At 35.2% G+C, this 19,941-nt stretch overlaps 1 protein-coding gene across 9 annotated transcripts in view; it reads right to left on the bottom strand.

Annotated features, from left to right (window-relative positions):
• DLG2 (discs large MAGUK scaffold protein 2) overlaps positions 1-19,941 on the bottom strand; it is a 1,870,454-nt gene that overhangs the window by 1,284,852 nt on the left and 565,661 nt on the right. For 2 of the 9 annotated variants that reach the window (XM_076002373.1, XM_076002372.1), the window contains exon 1: positions 18,579-18,918. The exons of the other annotated variants lie outside the window; for them this stretch is intronic. In XM_076002373.1, the coding sequence (XP_075858488.1) occupies positions 18,579-18,620 (42 nt within the window). In that variant the 5' untranslated portion in view covers positions 18,621-18,918. Of the gene's footprint in view, positions 1-18,578; positions 18,919-19,941 lie in introns of those variants that run through there. 9 annotated transcript variants of the gene reach the window in all.

Here is a 19,941-nt window from a genome sequence, read left to right on the forward strand (position 1 = left end):
ACTCATTCCCTTCTTCTTTAAACTGTTGTAGATTTTACATGCTAAAATGCAGGTATCAATAGACATAGGAATTATAACCAATTTTCTGGGGAAATGGAGCCATTTCTAAATCACACCTTGAGAAAGCCAGAAGGCCAAAAGGAACACATTGCTAGTATGACTACACATTTGTACTTCCTAGCACAAACTTCAAAAGTGCATTTTTAAAACCCAAAGGGAATGCAAAGCTAAATTTGTTTTCATAGGAGACTAACTCTGACTGAAGATGTGGCACTTAAGGCATACACCATGGAAATGAGATTGTATGAATCATGGCTTCTTCAGGCCTACTCAATCCACCCCTGATTGACAGGTCCAACTGCATTTACATAGAAAGCGTCTCTTTAATGAATTAATTCAAGATATGACCAACTGGGAGATTTAGATAAGTATCAAAGAATAGTATTTCCAAGACAAGATTGTATTTTTCAAATATGAATGATTCAGAAAAATTATATATACATATATATGTATGTATGTGTGTATATATGAAGATAGAAAAAAACTGTTGGGTTGTTTTTTGTTGTTGTTATTGTTTTTGTTGCAATTTAGTGATACTGAATGACAAGAATAGAATAATAAGAATTAGGATGTAAAGAACAGTCTGTGGGAGTATTCAAAGAAACAGTTCATTAAACTAATATTTACTACAGGCCTACCATGTAACTGATATGGAGCTCACAGAAAAAGCACCTTGACTTAAAGAGTTTATCTGAGAGTCAGTCGATTCAAAATAGTGTATTTGGAGCTAAAATAGAGCTATGCAAAAAAAAGAAGAAAATAAAGTAACTAAGTTTGCCTGGGGTAGGAACAATTCGCTGAAGAGGTTACATTAATATATAATTTTGAAGGTCAAATATGAGTTCTCCACTGAGACCACTTAGAACAGGGCAAAGGAGACAGCTTTCCATTCCAATGAAACCTGTTTGCACCCAAATGACAGGTTTTGCATTCTCCCAAGGCAATGTAAACATCTAAGTTCTCCATTGAAAACAATGGTCATGCATTTGGGAGGCAGTGCATTTTAATGGAAAAAGTACTGGACATTAGCTGTCTAGGCAAGTCACTTAACCTCTCTGGACCTTGGTTGACAATTGAAACTTGGAATCTCTAAGTTCCCTTTAAAAGCTAACATTCAATGATTGTGTCATGATCTCAGAACTACAGGGCTAAAAGGAGTCTTATTCATCCAATCTGTTCTCCTTAAAGCCTACAGCGTAGGCATAAAGAGAGCTAACCACTTGATTGTAAAAACTCTTTCAGAATATCAGAGTCATAGGCTTGTCTATCCTTTAGTCTCCAGAACAGTATTGTCTACAAGAAATATAGTAAGAATGACAAATGTGAGCCAATATGCAATTTTAAATTTTCTAGTAGCCATATTAAAGTAAAAAGAAACAGGTATGATTAATTTTAATACTATATTTTGTTTACCCAGTATATCCAAAATATTATCAGTTCAATATATAATCAAGTCAAAATTAATGGAAAGTTTACCATTTTCCCATACTAAACCTTCAAAATGCAGTACATATTTTAAACTTTTGATGCATCTCAATTCAGACTAGTGACATTTCAAATGCTCAATAGCAACATGTGGCCAATAGTTTCTCTATTAGACAGCATAGCTCTAGGATGTATCATCAGAAACTGCTGCACAGCCCTAGAGATATCCACATTCCTCCTGCACATAAGAGTTTAGGTTTAAAATGTATTGTTATAGCTGAATTTGATATAGATTGTTAAGGCTTTTATTCCTAAGGAATTTCCCCTGGTAGTAGTAACACTGCATTTACTTACATCTCAGCAGACGAGAAGACTGGAAATTAGCTTTTATGTTATGTTGGGGGAGGAGTGAATACCACTGAGAAAGGAAGGAATCCACTATTGCCTCAGTTTCCCCTATGTATAAAACACTATGAAGAGCTTTTAAATGTTAGCACATGTAAGTCTTTCTTACAACAAAATCTATGTTTATGTGCTAGACATTAGCATCCTATTTTACAGTTGAGGAAACTAAGGCTAAGATAGTCTAAATAACTAGCTGAGACTCACACAGCTGGTAAGAAGTAAACAAGAAATTCAAACCTAGGGCTGTCAGAATTAAGGGGCAGGGTTTCTAAAGCTAACTTTGCCTGTTCACATGAAAGTCCACAACAATCATAGTCTGAATGGTCCAGAAACCTGAAAATCCTCTTACAATATTTGAAACCTTGCATCTATGAACCTCTTCAGCAGGCTGGGCTAAATCTTTCCTAAACAGTACTTGAAGTTTCTTTCCCAGTCCCTTCTCCTCTTAGCTAAGCAACAAAACCCCTGTTTTCATTTCCTTATAAGATTACTGCATCAAAACCAATTTCAACACTTCTCTTCATCTTTAAACAGAGGGGTCATGTTTCCACTCAAATTATCAAAGCTCTAATTATCATAAACTCTCAAAATGGAAAGTCACTGGTTCTGGAAAACGATATGGTGTGTATGGGAAAGACCAGCTCTGCTATCTTCTTGCTATGTGACCTTGAGTATGCTCATTTGCCCCTCTAAGCTTTACAGGCTATTAAATGGGGGCAGTAATGCTCACCTGACTGGATTGTTATAAGAATTGAAATAAATAAAAATTAAGAAATTCCTTGCACATAATAAACAATCATTGAGTAAATTTCTTCTTTTCTATTGCAAATTCCTCTGGTCATCTATGGCCCCATTATGTAATATTATTGCTCTTTTGATTAATTTTCAATAGTTGGCCTCTTCCCCAGGAGTGGTATCTATCTCCATGAATGGGTTCAGTAAGAATCATACATGGAAATAGGACCTAGGGCTTTCTTCCCCCTTAGCCTATTCAATGGAATTGCAGTGAACAAGATTGACATTTTATATGCTTTTTACTCTGGAGGATATATTATCCCTTAACTTAGGACTGTGTCAACAATATTCTTCCAGAATGTTCCTGAAGGATTTTATATGGCACTGACCGTCCCTCCCACCCAGCCAAAGCCCTACATCCTGCCTCTAGCCATTTCTGTCTTACAGGATCCACAGACCATGGTGCACACCAGGGAGCTTGGCTTTGTTTAGCCCTGAAGGAGAGAATAATGAGGGAAGAGGTGAGAATCACCTAGTGCTGCAAAAATCAATGTTATTGACTGCTGGACTAAAGAAAAAGGGAACTAGCCTTGCTGACTGTGGTGGACTAGGGGGGAGGGACAGGCTTGGAGGTGGTCAGCAGATCTTTATAATGAGAAAGGGCAAACAGCCTTAAGTGATTCTCCTTAAAGATCAACAGTCCTATCTAACAACTCCCACCCTCCCCCAGCCTCTACTGCTCCATTTTTGCAAAACTGTGTTCTAGCTTATTTATATTAACTAAAACAACATTTTAGGCCTAAGGGAAAAAGTGAGTGCTTCCTTACTACATTGGTAAAGTCTCAATTTTTCTTTAAGGTATTTTGAATTTTTCTTCTCTGCTATTTGCATTAACTGATTTTTTTTTCTGAACTAGTCAATTGCTTTTCTAAGAATTTTATTATAGAATTTTCTTTAGACAGAATGGTTTTTAATTTCAAATTAAACTAGTTCAATAATTCATTACCTACTACATATAGACACAGATGCTATTTCTTATTAATGACTCTGTCCCTTGTACCGAATATAGTGTTTATATGCAACAGAGACTCAATATTTACTTTAAAAAAATGAGCTGAAGAAGATATAGAATTCACATGATAGTAAATAAAAACAGACACAAACATCATCAAACTAAATCTGTTCAGGATTAGGGACCTCTACCCACCAAAGAAGCAATTATGCACATTTTATGATTGGTTTCCCAAGCAATTCGGGGGTTTCATGTTTAGCTGAGTAAAGTAGTAGCAGAGGTCTTGGCTAAGAGATATGTAACTACAGATAATTGAGGATGATTTTTCTCACTTTATCAATGATAAGACTAAACAGTATTTTATAGTCAATATCTCAAGATTTTACAAAGGAGTTGCTTTCTAGTTCACGTTCTTGGGTTTCAAGGTATATCATAAGAGAATTTTCAGCTACACTAGCAAGTCCACAATGACCACCAATTTTAAAGCTAATCGTCACTGCTTGAAATAACATTTCATTGGCTTCCATAAAATATTTTAATATCTTCTGAATGGATCCTGCATATCCCCGAGGCTTTGTCTGCCTAAAGCCATGCTCATGATATTCTCAATTATATCATCTAGAAATGAAGCATCAGGGGAAAAAGAAATGGATTTATTCACCTTGAAGTACTGCAGGATTCATTCAACTAGAAGTATTGCAGACTACTTTGTAAATGAAGATGATGGATTTCAAGCACAGGTTCTTTACGAAACATTCAATTTTTCCACATCTCCTCTGTGCCACAAGCAGTGGATGGGAAGTAATTATGGCTATGTGTTGCATGGAAGTGGCAAAGTTTTGACAGAAGATAATGATGGAAAGAAAAGTGGCTGAGGCCATCATGAAGACAAAGAATTTCTATGAGGTGAGAAACACAGAAAGCTCTTGAACAGGAAAATGGATGGCCAGTTCTTATCTATATTTAAGAAAAATATCTGGTACCACAATGAGAAGGGTAAATTTGGAAAGGAAACAGAGGAAGAATAGGGAAGCCAGTCAGAATGTGCCTGTGAAAATACAGTGAGAGAAAATGAGAGCCTCCACTGAGGAAAGGTGAGGTGGAAAGAGACAAGGTAGAAGAAATCATTCAGAGGTTGACTCCACAGGATTTGTAAATTGATTAGATTTCCAGAGGGTCTAGAGAGTAAAAATGATTTCAACATTTCTACTCTAAGTGCCTAGGAGAATAGTGATAAAGAAATTGCCTGGTTGGCTTCTGTTTAAAAGAATAATAAAAAACTCAGCTCAAAGCAATTATTTGACTGGGGTAGGTATAGAGACATTTTTAAAAGACTAGCTAGAAAAACATTTTTGCATTAAGTATACATTGTTTTCCTATTTGAAGTACAGTGGCAATGATCCTTTTGAAACTCAGACTCACCGTATATTTTTTCCAAACTGCATCTCATTTCAAAGCTATTCTGAGGTTACACTTGAAAGCTTTCTATCCTCTTCTGAAAAGTAATAGTCTGAGAAAAGCAATGCTTTCAGTTGCTGCCAACCTGTATTTATTTATTTTTCAAAAAAAAAAGCTTCCTTATTATGCAGCCATTTAAAAAAGATGCTTGTGAATTATTATTAAGGACATGAGAAAGTTCGTATGATATGAAGAAAAACAAAAATTATAAATATTATACCTTGAACTAATAAATACACACTCATTCATATATATACATATAAAGAGAAAAATGAAAAGAATACAGATTTTTCATGTAAAAGTAGAAAAGTTATGAGGAAATACTAAATTTTTCCCTTTTCCGTACTTCTATATTATATTACTTTTATAATCTTAAAAATAGTTGAAAAATATAATGTATACTGACCCATTTAAAACTGATTCATTAATTTACTTTTCTAAGTGAGTATGAAGGAGTGCAGCTTATGAATTAATCAGCTAAACATCCAACAAAAATCCAAAGGGCTCTTTTACTTACTACGAATTTCATAGAACTGCTTTAGAAATCTACCTTACTTGCTCCTTTTCAGGCCCACTGCATATTCCATTGCCTTAGTTTCCTCTTCCATTCCATTTCTTCTACGCCCTTAAATAAATAAATAAATCTAGGCAGACACTTTAAAAATAAATAAATTTATGTATATCTTTTTTAAAAAATCTAAATGTAAGAACACCTATAAAAGATAAATAAGAAATAAATACAATAAGATTCAAAATTAGTCTTCTACTATTCATCTTACTTTCATTTGAATAAAGATATTCCCTCAGCTTCTTTGACCTCCACTTTCCCAAACTGAATACCCTTTATTTCTTTCTCCTGCCTGATTGCTCTGGTTAACACTTCCAGCACTATGTTGAATAGAAATAGTGACAGTGAGGACCCTTGTCTTGTTTCAGTTCTTAGGGGGAATCTTTTCAACTTTTTCCCATTCAGTATGATGTTGGTTGTGGGTTTGTCATAAATGGCTTTTATAATTTTGAGGTATGTTCCTTCTATGCCTACTTTGTTGAAGATTTTTATCATGATAGGGTGTTGGGTTTTATTGAATGCTTTTGCTGTATCTAGATGATCATGTGGTCTTTATTTTTGCTTCTGTTTATGTGGTTAATCATGTTTATTGATTTGTATATCCTATATCAAAAGCATCAAAGTTCAAACAGAAAGAAAAAAATCTAGCTTAATTTGACAAATATTTAGGCCCAGACCCTCCTCAGGTCAATTTGTTGTTGTTTTCTTATTTACCTTTCCCTTTTTAATTCTCAGGAGCTAGGTTCTCCAAACCACAGTACAATTCATACTGGGGAGTTTTCTCATCTTATTTATTATATATTACACTAATAACAAGTACAGATTTTACTGAATACTTCTCTTTCTAAGGGTGTTCATTCTTCAATTGGTAATAAATGCTTTTTTGTTGTTATTACAGCTTCAACATATGAGGTTATAAAGTCTTTTAAGTGTAAACATCCCACCACTGCCCTTAGATCTGGAGAAAAATATATGTTATCAGGTTTATGAGAATTCTTCTGGGCCCTGGCTAATAGAAGAAATTACGGCACACCCAAATCAAGGGAAACTGAGTTCTGCTGAGATGCTAAATCTAATAAGCCAGAGGAAAGCCTAATGACATCGTTGAAATTAAAAGGATACAAAGCACCCACTTTGGAGCAAGGGGTCAAAGGCCAGAGCACCATACACCAGGGCATTGGTCAAGAGTAAAATAGGAGTCTTTCCAGGTACTGGCCAGTCCTGAGTACTGGTACCTGAGCCACCAGGTTATCCTGATAGCAACAGTTATTTGCTGTGAGACCCTGGATGATGGCTTACACCTTTGTGGCTTAGTTCCTTCACATGTAAAAATAGGTGTAGTGAGAAAACCTTCTCTTAACGTTATTGTGAATAAAAAAGGGAGTGATGTACACAATGTCTGATATATTATGAATATGCAACAAACATTAACTATTGCTATTAGGTGCCCTGAGGTATGAGGTGGGTAGGCTAAATCTCAAAGGCCATGGCCAAGGAAGTAAGCACTGAACCATGAATTCCAAAGTGAATACGCTAATCAGTAAATGAACCAGGCTATGTAATAGTCAACTGCCTTGTCTTCAGTTCAGTACTTTCACACATTTATTGCTTATATTGGTTGATTGTTGTAATCATCGTTTCATTTACATATTCCTAATTGAGGTTGTATGTTTCTTAAGGCAGGGAACATGTTACAGTGTTTTTCAAATTGTGAGTAATGACCCATTCTGCATTCCTTCAAAGTTATTAAGAAAGCTAAATGAAGGAATCCATTTTAAATGGGCCAATATGAATTGTATTTCCTCAACTACTTTTCTGATTGTAATTATTTAATTAATATTGACCAACATTATAAAAATGAAGCAAATTTTTAAAAGTTAAAAATAGAATAGAAAATATCAGAATGCATAACTTTTGGTAAAAGTATTGCATTTTTAAAACTTATCCTGAGTTGCAATTTATTTCTCACTATGTAGTATAGTCCAAAACTTGGAAAAACTCTGGATCCATATGTTACTTAGACAACTATTAACAAGGCAGTTTCTCAACAAACTTGAGAATTCCAAACATAGGTTATAACAGAGTGTTTCCCAAACTTGTCTTATGATAAGAATTACCTAACGTCATTTCCAGATTCCCAGTCTGCATCCCTAGATATTCTAATATTGGAGAAATACTGTCCTAACAGAGTCATTAATTTTCCATTGGAGAGGAAATGTGTTGAATGCAGAATCCATTCTCCTTGTTATGTATATATTTTTATTTGGTGGTAACACCCCCAGTCCAAAGAGGTGCTCTATAAAATATGTCCAGCTATTTGAGTAGCAAACATCCATTCATTCAGTCACTTATTTAGCAAACATTTATTTATTATTTGCCATATGCAAGGCAATGAGCATACAAATATATATAAGACATAGTTCCTTCCCTCAAGTAGCTTACAGTAGACTCAATTAAGAACTAGGGGGTATCCCCTGAGGATCAGAAGATCTGACGCCAAAAAGAAAATGAAGCTTTGAATGTATATGTATGACTCAAGTGTTGGATAATCTATATTTCAAAAATGTTTAGAGGATTAAAAAGCAGTTAAAACAATGGTAACCACTTATCAAGGCATTTTTCTCTGATTAATACTTTTCAGATACAGATGAGGTGAAAACCAGCACCCCACATCTGAGAAGAGCTCAATATCAGGGCAGAAAAAAGACAAATAAGATATACATCCAAAATTATAATTATATACAGAATCAGATAATTTTTCCCCAGTCCCACTGACACAAACATAACCAAATTATTAACATCCCTCAACTGGATTATTGTAGGAACTTCTAACTGGTATCCCTCCTCCTGTCCTTGCTCCCTTAAAGTTTCTTTACTACAGAACAGCCTGAATGATCCTGTTTAAACATTAACCAAATCATGTGACTCTTCTGCTCAAAACTCTGCTGGCTTTTCAACTAAATGAGAGAAGCCTAACCTGCAAAGCCTTACATGCTCTTTTCACTTTGACATTCTCTTGACCTTTCTCTTTACAGTCACAATGGCTTTTTAGGTTTTCCTTAACATGCAAGATAGTTTTCCATCTCACAGCGCTTGCACCTGCACTTTCTGATACATTTTCCAACACAGTTAGCCCCTTCCCATAATTTAGGTCTTTACTCAAAAGCCATCTTCTTAATGAGATGCTTACAAACCACCTCATCTAAAACTGTAACCCAACAAATCCCTCAACACACACTTCTAATTTACTTCCATTTTTTCTTCTTCTTAGCACTTATCACTGTACACTGTGTTTTACTTAACTTGCTTATTGTCCACCTACTTCACTTGTATATAAGTTCTATGAGAGTAAGGATTATTGTCAGTCTTATTCTACCCTTTATTTATAATGCCTAGTTCAGTGCCTGACCCATAAGAGGAGCTTATTAAATATTTGCTGCTTATTAAAATGAATGCAGAATATAGAAGAAAGCCTCAGGCTTGACTCTGGCCATCATTTATTAGAAAGAAGCCAAGAAAAGGAGTGGTAAGGTCATATGTAAGGCATATGCAATTTTATTATTTACTTAATTTCTTACCAGATTTCTTAAAAAAGGACTTAGATATCTGAGACACACTAATTGTTATAGTTCACATACCAATATGATCTATTTAGGAAACTTATTAAAAGAGTGGAACAGACCTGGTTTAAAAGCTGGCTTTGTTGGCAACTAACAGTTGTAACATTAGACAAGTTATTTTTGTTTTCCAAACTTTAGTTTCCCTGTCTATAAAACAATAATGATGATAAAGCTTACATCTTAGGTCACTGGGAAGTGTTTTGAGGGAATATTTGGAAATTTACTGGTATAATCCATGGTTCATACTAAAAGTTTGATAAATGAATGCTATTATTGCTATTATTCAGTGTGCTGTTTTATTCTTTATTAATTAACTCAATGTATTACTTTTTTTAAAGTTTTGACTTAAAGAGCTTTATTGAAAATTATAACTCTAGTGTATTAAGTGGGCTTAGTTATTATAAACATAATATACTTTGTAGGTCTGATAAAATTCGGGTGTGAAACCATCTGGGCCAGGACTTCCCTTTTGAGGAAGGTTGTTTATTGCTGCTATAATTTCAGTACTTGATGTTAGTCTATTGAGCCTGGGGAGGCTGTGTGTTTCTAAGAATTTGTTGATACTCTCCACATTTTCAAGTTTATGTGCATAGAGGTTTTCATAGTATTCATAGATGATATTTTGAATTTCCATGGTATCAGTTGTAATTTCTCCTTTTTCATTCCTGATTGAGCTTATTAGAGTCTTCTCTTTTCTGCTTCTCATTAATCTAGCAAGAGGCATGTCAATTTTGTTTATTTTTTCAAAGAACCAACTTTTTGTTTTATTAATCTTCTGTATAGTTTTTTTTTATTATTATTGATAACATTTAGTTCTGCTCTGATCTTTGTTATTTCTATTCTTCTGCTGGGTTTGGGGTTGGTTTGCTCATCCTTTTCTAGTTCTTTGAGATGATTCATTCAATTGTTGATTTGTGATCTTTCTGTCTTTTGGATGTAGACATTTATGAATATAAATTTTCCTCTCATGACTGATTTAGCTGTGTTCCACAGATTTTGATAACTTGTGTCCCCTTTATCAGTTAGTTTAAAGAATCTTTTGGTTTTTATCTTGATTTCCTCCTTAAGGCAATAATTATTCAGTAGAAGGTTGTTTAGTTTCCATGACGTTGTGTAGAGATACAAGTTTCTGTTGGAGTTGATTTCTAATTTTATTTCACTGTGGTCTGAGCAGATGCATGGTATAATTTCTATTTTTTTAAACTTATTGAGACATACTTTGTAGCCTAGGATATGGTCAATCTTAGAGAATGTCCCATGAGCTGAGGAGAAAAATGTATATTCAGTGATTCTACAGAGCTGTAGAATGCTCTGTAAATGTCACTTAGGCCCATTTGTTCTAGAGTTCTATTTATGACCATTGTTTCTTTGTTTATTTTTTGTTTGGAGGATCTGTTCTGTTCTGTCAGAGGGATGTTGAAGTCCCCAGTTATTACAATATTGCTGTTTATCATTTTGTTTAGATCACATATGATTTGCTTTATGAATCTGGGTACACCTGAGTTAGGTGCACCCTTGTGTATAAGAATGCTAAATAAAATAGGCATAGATGGGACTTACCTAAAAATGATACAAACCATATATGACAAATGCAAGGCCAACATCATACTTAATGGGGAAAAGCTAAAAGCATTCCCACTTAGAAGTGGAACCAGATAAGGTTTACCTCCATTACTGCTTCTATTCAACATAGTGCCTGAAGTCCTAAATAAAGCAATCAGACAATGAAGGAAATCAAGGGCATTCAAATAGAGGCAGAAGAGATCAAACTATTGCTCTTTGCTGATGATATGATCTTACATCTAGAAAACCCCAAAGATTCTGCCATGAGACTACCGGAATTGATAAAGAAATTCAGCAAATTATCAGTACAAAATCAATGTACACAAATCAGTAGCATTCCTATATGCCAAAAACAGTAAAACTGAGAACCAAATCAAAGACTCAATACCCTTCACAATAGCAACAAAGAAAACAAAATACCTAACAATATATTTAACTAAGGAGCCAAGACCTCTATAGGGAGAACTACAAAACACTGAGGAAGGAAATAACAGAGAATGTAAACAGGTAGAAAACCATACCATGCTCATGGGTCGGCAGAATCAAGATTCTTAAAATGTCTATACTACCCAAAGTGATGCACGGATTCAATACAATCCCATTAAAATACCAACATCATTTTTTGCAAATCTAGAAAAAGTAATTCTACACTTCACATGGAACCAGAGAAGACCCTGTATAGCAAATACAATCCTAAGCCAAAAGAACAAATTGGGAGACATCAACTTACCAGACTTCAAGGTATAGTACAAAGCTATAGTAACTAAAACAGGACAATAATGGCACAAGAACAGAGACTTAGACCAATGGAACAGAACTGAGAACCCAGGTATAAAAGCATCCTCATATAGCCATCTAATCTTTGACAAAGTAGACAAAAACATACACTGGGGGAAAGAATCCTTATTCAATAAATGGTGCTGAGAAAATAGAATAGTCACATGGAGAAGACTGAGATAGAATCTACACCTCTCATCATTCACAAAAATCAACTCATCGTGGATAATAGACTTAAATCTAAAGCATAAAACTATAAGAATTCTAGAAAATGTTGGAAAAACTCTTACAGACATTGGCCTAGCAAAAGAATTTCTGAAGAAGACCAGAAAAGCAATCACAGCAACAACACAAATAAATAAATGGGACCAGATCAAATTAAAAGTTTCTGCACAGCCAAGGAAACTATCATGAGAGCAAACAGACAACCTACAGAATGGGAGAAAATATTTGCTGCACATCTGATAGAGGGCTGATAGAATTCTGGAAAATCAGCAAGAAAAATTAAAAGAACCCTATCAAGAAGTGGGCAAAGGACATGAAAAAATACCTTCCAAAAGAAGATAGACTATTGGCCAACAGACATATTAAAAATTGCTCAGCATCTCTAATCCTTAGGGAAATGCAAATGAAAACCACAATGAGATATCACTTATCTCCAAGGAGAATGGCCTTTATCAAAAAGTCCCAAAACAGTAGATGATAGCATGGATGAGGAGAGATAGGAACACTCCTACACTGCTGGAGGGACTGCAAACTAGTACAACCTCTGTGGAAAGGAACATGGAGATACCTCAAAGAAGAACTACCATTTGATCCAGCAATCTCATTACTGGGCATATACCCAAAAGAACAAAAGACATTCTATAAAAAAAGACATCTGCACTCGAATGTTTATCGCAGCACAATTCACAATTGCAAAGATGTGGAAACAACTCAAGTGTCCATCAATACATGATTGGATTAATAAAATGTAGTATATGTATACTATGGAGTTCTACTCAGCCACAAAAACAAACAGTGGTGATCTAGCATCTCTTGTATTTTCCTGGATAGAGCTGTAGCCCATTCTACTAAGTGAAGTATCCCAAGAATGGAAAAACAAGCACCACATGTACTCACCATCAAATTGGTATTAACTGATCAACACTTCTTACATGCACATATAGTAGTGACATTCATGGGTATTAGGCAGGTGTGGAGGGCGGAGGGGATGGGTAGATTCACACCTAATGGGCATAGTGCATACCGTCTTGGGGATGAACATGCTTGAAGCTCTGACTTCGGTGGGCAAAGGAAATATATGTGACCTAAACATATGTACCCCTGTAATATGCTGAAATAAAATAAAGAAATAAACCCAATATACTGAATAGGCTCACAACCATTTGGAGACCCTAATATTAGGGGGTCCACTAAGGAACTAATAATATATTATTGGCATCTGAAAGGAATAACTTTTTAATTGGGACCCTGAAAGGGACCACCTCTGATTTGTTATGAGCCATAACTCATAATACCTATGAGCCATAGGTGTTACTCAAACTGTCCTTTAATTTTGGTTCATAATTCCAAGCCTTGCCTACAACAAATTATGTGTTTATTAAAAGCATCAATATGTGGGATGCAACATAGGATCTAGCAAAGAGTAGGTGTCAGCAGCATAAGGAGACAATGTTTCTGAAAGTTTCTCTTTAAATCTATCCATCAATAATTTTTTGAATTCCTAAAATACAAGTAAGCTATGAGGCAAAAAATGGAGAAAATAGTATATAGTTCCTGTCTTCAAAATGCTTAAAATCTAGCTGGGATGGGAGACTCAAACATAAGCATTTTAGTTAGCAGTATAAGAAAATAATGTAAGTTATGACATAAGGGAATATAAGTTATATTGTCATGAATGATGGAGAAATTGTGCTCACTAAATTAGAAAAGGGATAAAGCAGGGGAGTTAGTGTAGCTGGGTTCCACTTCTTGAAAGATAGACACATTGTACTGTTTCTAAAGGAAGGATAGAATTTAAACAAGCACAGCCCTGCAGAGAGGGGATTCCCATTGCAGAAAACAATTGTAGCAAATGCCAGGGGCAAAAAAGGGTGGGGTGTTTGGAAAAGAACAGCGTAACTCAATAAACTCCATGGAAATGAGCATGATGAATGTGTGAATTCTGGAGTGTTTAGATATTCAATAAGTTATTTTATTGATTCTCTCCAGCCTTCTAGCTCTACAACCTGGCAGTACACATCTAAAACAATATGTGACTGTGTAAGTGCTTTATGATTGCCAAATGCAGTACTATTCAAACCAAAGCCTATATGATTCAAAGTCTAAGAATTTTTTTCTTTCTTCACAAATAATTTAACAAGCATTAAGATAAGTAATCTAAGAAGAAGCTGAGCGAGCAAAAAGAGAAATCTGGTACTCAGTTAATACATTCATTTTATAAATATTTATTGAATGCCTAATATGTACTTGGTATTTTTCTTTGTGTTGATGATAGAAAGGTGAACAAAACAAACTAAAAGTCTAGTTTCCATGGAGCTAACATGTTAGTGTATGTGCATGTGTGGTTGTCATGGTCATAATGATGGGACAGAGGGTATTACACCTACATATGTTTCTCATTAATTACAGATTTTTTTAATTGGGCTCAATTCCTAGAATTTTATAACACAATTCTTGTTGAAGGCAACTCTGAAGATTTACTGCTATTTGGTGGCCTTTATTTTATCAATTATGATATCATTTATGAGAAATAAGTTAAATTGATTTTTATTCTAAGAATTCTTTTTATAGTGTTCACATGTCTTATCTAACATAATTCTTACAATAGCTAAGAGCTATTATTATCTCTATATTACAGATTAAAAAACTGAACTTCAAATAGATAAAAACCATTTTCTCAAGCTATGCAATAAATGGAGAAAACAAATTCAAATTTAGTTCTTTTGGAATTCCAAAAACCCATGCTTTAAAACCATTCAGCTATATTATTTTTGGAAAAAGTTCTTATATTTAATTTCAGTGAATTTTAAAAATAAAGGACCAACATTCTTGGATCTATGGTGTAGGCAGCATAATTTACTGTAAAAATCATTAAGTCAAGGCTCAAGAGACCCTGCTTCTGACACACTGTGGAACAGAGTAACTGATCACTTCTTCTCTCTCTACCTTAGTTTTCTTATCTGTGATATGGGTCTATTACTTACCATTCATATTTGAGCAGTTGTGGGTTTGTAAATATGTATGTGGGAATATTTGTAGTAGCAATAAAAGGAAGGAATTCATAAGATGAGGAACATAAAGTTATTTAGAAAATTATCCCAGTGTCATTACTTTCAAAAATAGAGCTATTTCTATAGCCAAAATGATATGGATATCTGATGCAACAGACTTCCCATATGCTCTCTCATCAAAGAGGTACTTTTCATACAACATAGGAAATTTCAGACAGAAGTGGAACTACATGTACACAATAATGATTACTTGCTTATTTTTGTGTGAGTAGACTCAAATTAAATTGTTCTAATCATATTCTATAAAAAGTTAAAATAAAAACTTGGCTGGGCATGGGGGCTTATGCCTGTAATCCCAGAAATTTGGGAGGCCAAAGCAGGAGCATCACTTGAGGCCAAGAGTTTAAGATCAGCCTTGACAACATAGCAAGACTCCATCTCTACAAAAAATAAAAAAATTAATTAGGCATGGTAGTACATGCCCATATTCTTAGCTACTTGGAGGCTGAGGCAGGAGGATTGCCTGAGCCCAGGAGTTCAAGGCTACAGTGAACTATGATCACACCACTGCACTCCAGCCTGGGTAGCAGAGCAAGACCTTGTTTCTAAAGAAAAAAAAAAAAAGCCAATATGTGCCAAATGATATGAATCTTTATCAAATTCAAACAACTTAAAGCTAACAAGAAAGCACAGAACATAAATAACACTCGTAAGTTTTCGTTTCTTTTCCTTCTGTGAAAATCTTTCCTTCTAGAAAATAGGTGGCAAAGTAGCACAATTTCCAAAAAGTTAGATTGTAATAATGGCTCAGTCAACTCTCACAGCATTGGCTTAGCTCTCATTGCTGTTTCACCCTGGTAGTTCACTGTTCAGCCTCGCAAGATACCATGTTCCATCTATCCCAAACTATGTGTAGCTCTTTGAAGTGTTCTGCTTCTTACCTCCATGCTTTTGCCACTCCCTTTACCCAGCATATTTTCCTAACCCCAAGCTGTGTGGCAAAACTCCATTAGCTGTCAAGATTCAACTCAGAGGCAACCTCATAGTGAAACCTTTCTTGACCAGTCAAGGTGAAATCGGCCTGTGTTTATTTTGTTTCTTTTCCCCTACAATAATGTCCTGGATAAATGTCTATGATGGGTCCTATAATACCTCAAATCACTTTTTTGTTTATATGTATGTCTTTTCCTAGACTGTAAGGTTCTTAAAAGCATGGACTATTTTCCATTGACCTTAGTATCCAAGACTTACACATAAATCATAGATGTCATTCCAAAGAATGTAATAGATGAATGAATAAATGGTGACCTGTAAGTTACACTGTTATCTATAAATATATCTATATATGTGTGTATGTACACTTGTATTCCAGATTTAATGCTTTGATGGTTATATAAGGACATATAAAATGTATTAAAATATATCCCTCTCAAAAATGCCTTTTGGTGGTAACATTTTATAAAGGTTCATTTAGGAAAACAATCATTTTAGAGTAAAAGATTGTGACATTGGTGGTCTATTCTGTGCAAAAACAAACAAAAAAATAGACAAGAAATGTCTCTGTTTTGAATTTTTACCATCTTAAAGTTTTGTGTAACTGTTAACAATAATCATGTTAAATCATGGCAAACATTAGAAATTGTATACTATAAGAGAGACTATATCAGACCCAAGTAAACAAGTAGTTATTGGCACCCTGGAAATAAAATGAAACACTTTAAAAATACAGCATTAAATAAAAACAAAAATGAAAAATAAAAATATTAGGTGAGACTTTATTGTACCAAGTTGGTGAAATATCAGACCACAAATGAACTGCAAACTCTTTTACAAATTGTGCTATCTCAGAAAGACAAGATAACTCTTTAAAAATGATAAGTTATGCAAGAAAGTTCAAGAGCTAATTATTGAATGGGTTTAGGCATAATTAAAATTTTGAAGTTAATCTATTCAAATCAAGGTTATATATGTTGTATGTGACAATGCAAATGGTCTCAGTTTCTATTGATCAATGTCAAAAGTATCTATATCTCAGCACTGATTAGCCAAAGTTCTAGCATTTATTATCCAAAAGTCATCTGAATTTAGATAAGACATTTTAATGAAGGTCTTTTCATTCCTTTGCTTATGAATTGAAGTGAGAAAAAATTTAAGCTAAATCCATGACAATTCTTGGTATTTAAGAGTGAAAAGGGATTTCCCAAAGCCCATATCAAAGAAACTTTGGACTTGGGTTTTCCTGTACTTCTGAATATAACAGTGAAATATCAAAACTATTGTTATTTCTTAATCTAAATTATTTATGGAACTTCCTCTGAAGAAAGTACTTTTCTCCTTCAAAAAAGAAGAGGAGCAAAAACATTTATAATTTACTGAGCTTACAAAATAATTCATGTCATTCCCATAATTTGGAACAGGAGAATGTGATGGAGAAATCCAAGTTGATATTGGGGCATATTCTCCAAGTTTTTAAATATTTCTTTTCATATATTTACTATCTTCATTATATGCATAGAAGACAATTGCCTACTGAAGTTACTTTTAAAAGTAGTAAAAAGTATATTCTATAGATCCACAGAATGCTTCCAGGGTGCATTGGTCACCAATGCATTGGTGAATAAAAGAATTGGTCACCAAAACATAAATATTACCTGTTTGAAATTCAAATAAAAAATAAAGGGGCTTACAAAAGAGTGAACAGCAGGGAGTTCTTAATAAAACTTGTAAACACAGAACATGAAACTTTAGTACCCCGACATATTAAAACACTCCCCCAGTAAAATAAAAGGGGGAAATACTTTATATTGACATTAAGATTACTATTTTAAGTATTAAGTCTTAACTGTCTCTTAAAAATTTTTTTCACAAAGGCAATCACTTTCCTCTTGGACTTCCTTCAATAGGAAATTCAAGCTCAAAATGCTAACAGAATGTAATTCACTTAAATTATGCAACTGGAATTCCACAGCTCTTCTATCTGTCTGGCTCCGCACTGAATGAACATAGTGTCAGAAAACCTTCCCAATAATAACGGCCTATTCATAGCAAGGGGTAAACCTCTCAAACTTAGGCTCAACTTCAGAGGCTCATTAGCCACAGCAAGTAAATGTTAGTAGGGTGACAACACTGGGACAGCACACCCACGCAGCTGAAGCAACCAGCCCACCCAGAGCTGAGGATTTGTATGATCAATATCACCAATTCTCAATGATAATCATTTGTTTATATGCACAGGATGGTCAGATATCCCACAGATAACATCCTAATGCCATTACAGCCACTAAATTTAACAGCCCCCCCACACACCCCTGGCTCTTAAACAATTCAGCTGCAGGAACACAGGCAGCTCACAGCACTTTCTAAAAGAAAGACTAAATCCTAATTTAAAGCATGCTCTATAGCTTTTTACCTTCTCTGATTTCCTGGTTCTGGCCTACCTAAATAATTTTTATATTTTCCTCCCCCCCTCCACCCCCCAAGTATGAGCGTCAACCTGAATTACAAACAGTTAAATCTGAAGGTCACTTCACAACAGCGTTCCAACATGCTCCCCCAGCGAGGCTGCATGGCAACAATAAAACAAAGCCTTTGCAACCACCTGTAATAATCTGCCTGCTCAGCCAGCAACCCGAAAAGTCCTGAAGCTACACAAGGTAGACATTTTCTGCAGCTGGTTTAACATGTATATTGTGCCCAGTTGCCGGCTCGGCTCCTCTTACCTTCACGTTAGTCCGGAGTGCACAGTAACATGCAAAGAACATTGCAGTAAATAAGGAGCATATGGACCGGTATTCAGCTTCTCAGCACAGCGCAAGCCCCACACACACGATCCTGGGCATGTGCTACTAAGGAGCATCCGTTCCCTCTGTCAGTTTGAAAATGCATTGATCTCTGCTTTCTCTGACTACAAAACGACATGTCTTGAAGGCACTGAGTGAGAGCTCAAAATCTCTTCATTGGCTATATATAGCATTGTGCCCAGTAATTTCAATTAGATGAGAATTCAGCATCTGAAAGTTAAGACCTCAGTTGCTTTTCCTTCTAGCATTTTAAATCACTGGATTAAAAAAAAAAAAAAAAAAAGGAGGGGGAATGAGCTCACCCAGGAAGGAGGGGGAGAAAGGTGAAGAATTGAAATTTAACCAATGAGTTACTTATATTTCTGGAGAGCCCTGGTGTTATCCTATTAAATACTTTACAATGAGATTGCATCCGGCAGACTGTAAATGAAAAGGAAACCCTTTTCCCTTTAGAGGTTTAATATGAGCTTTGCGCTATATTCCCGGCTATTCTGATGCAGTACCCTGTTTGACAAATACTACAAATCACTGCAAACATGTCTCATTCTGCTTCTCCGTGGGGAATAGGACCAGGACCAGAGGATCGTTGTCACATAAAGTCCCCTAAAATGTGACCTGTCTTCCCCTGGGGTGATCTGCAGTTACAGGGCTGAGAAGTACTACCTTCCTGCCCTGTAATATCTGTTACATATTCCAGGGATATCTAAAGTTCCTAAGCTCTGTAATAAAACAATGTGTCCAATGTTCTAAAACTATGATTTATTGGTAAATGATAATCAATAATAGAAGGTGGTATTGGAATGAAGACAGAAGATTCCGGGGGATAACATAACCACAGATTCAGTAGCTACTGCTGCTGAATGTAAAATATTCAGCTGGCTCTGGAAGCGAAAGAGGGAGAGAGAAAAATAAAAGCTTCTGCCCCTATAAATCTGAAAGAGAAAAAAATACTTAATTCGAAAACATCTTCTGATCCTACTGTCTGCTGTCATTCCTGTCAGGCACTGGATGCTGCAAATTAACTCGATTTTTACTTACTTAGAAAGACAAAGTCCAATTTAGGGTTCTAAAACTCTTATTTCCAGCCTTGGGAAGCCCTAGTGCTCGGCTAGAATTCTAAAGCTATCTGGCGAAATGCAAGCAGAAATGAACAGTTCTCACTGCAGCAAAAATAGTGGGAGGAAAAAGAGTGGTTATGTCTTTGCCACGACGTTCCCCATCAGCTTACAGCAACAGGGAAGATCAGCATAACTCACTAGAAAAAGCTGCAGTGACTTTTAGG

The sequence above is a fragment of the Microcebus murinus genome, chromosome 4 (genome assembly GCF_040939455.1).
Source record: "Microcebus murinus isolate Inina chromosome 4, M.murinus_Inina_mat1.0, whole genome shotgun sequence".
Classification (NCBI taxonomy): Eukaryota; Metazoa; Chordata; class Mammalia; order Primates; family Cheirogaleidae; genus Microcebus; species Microcebus murinus.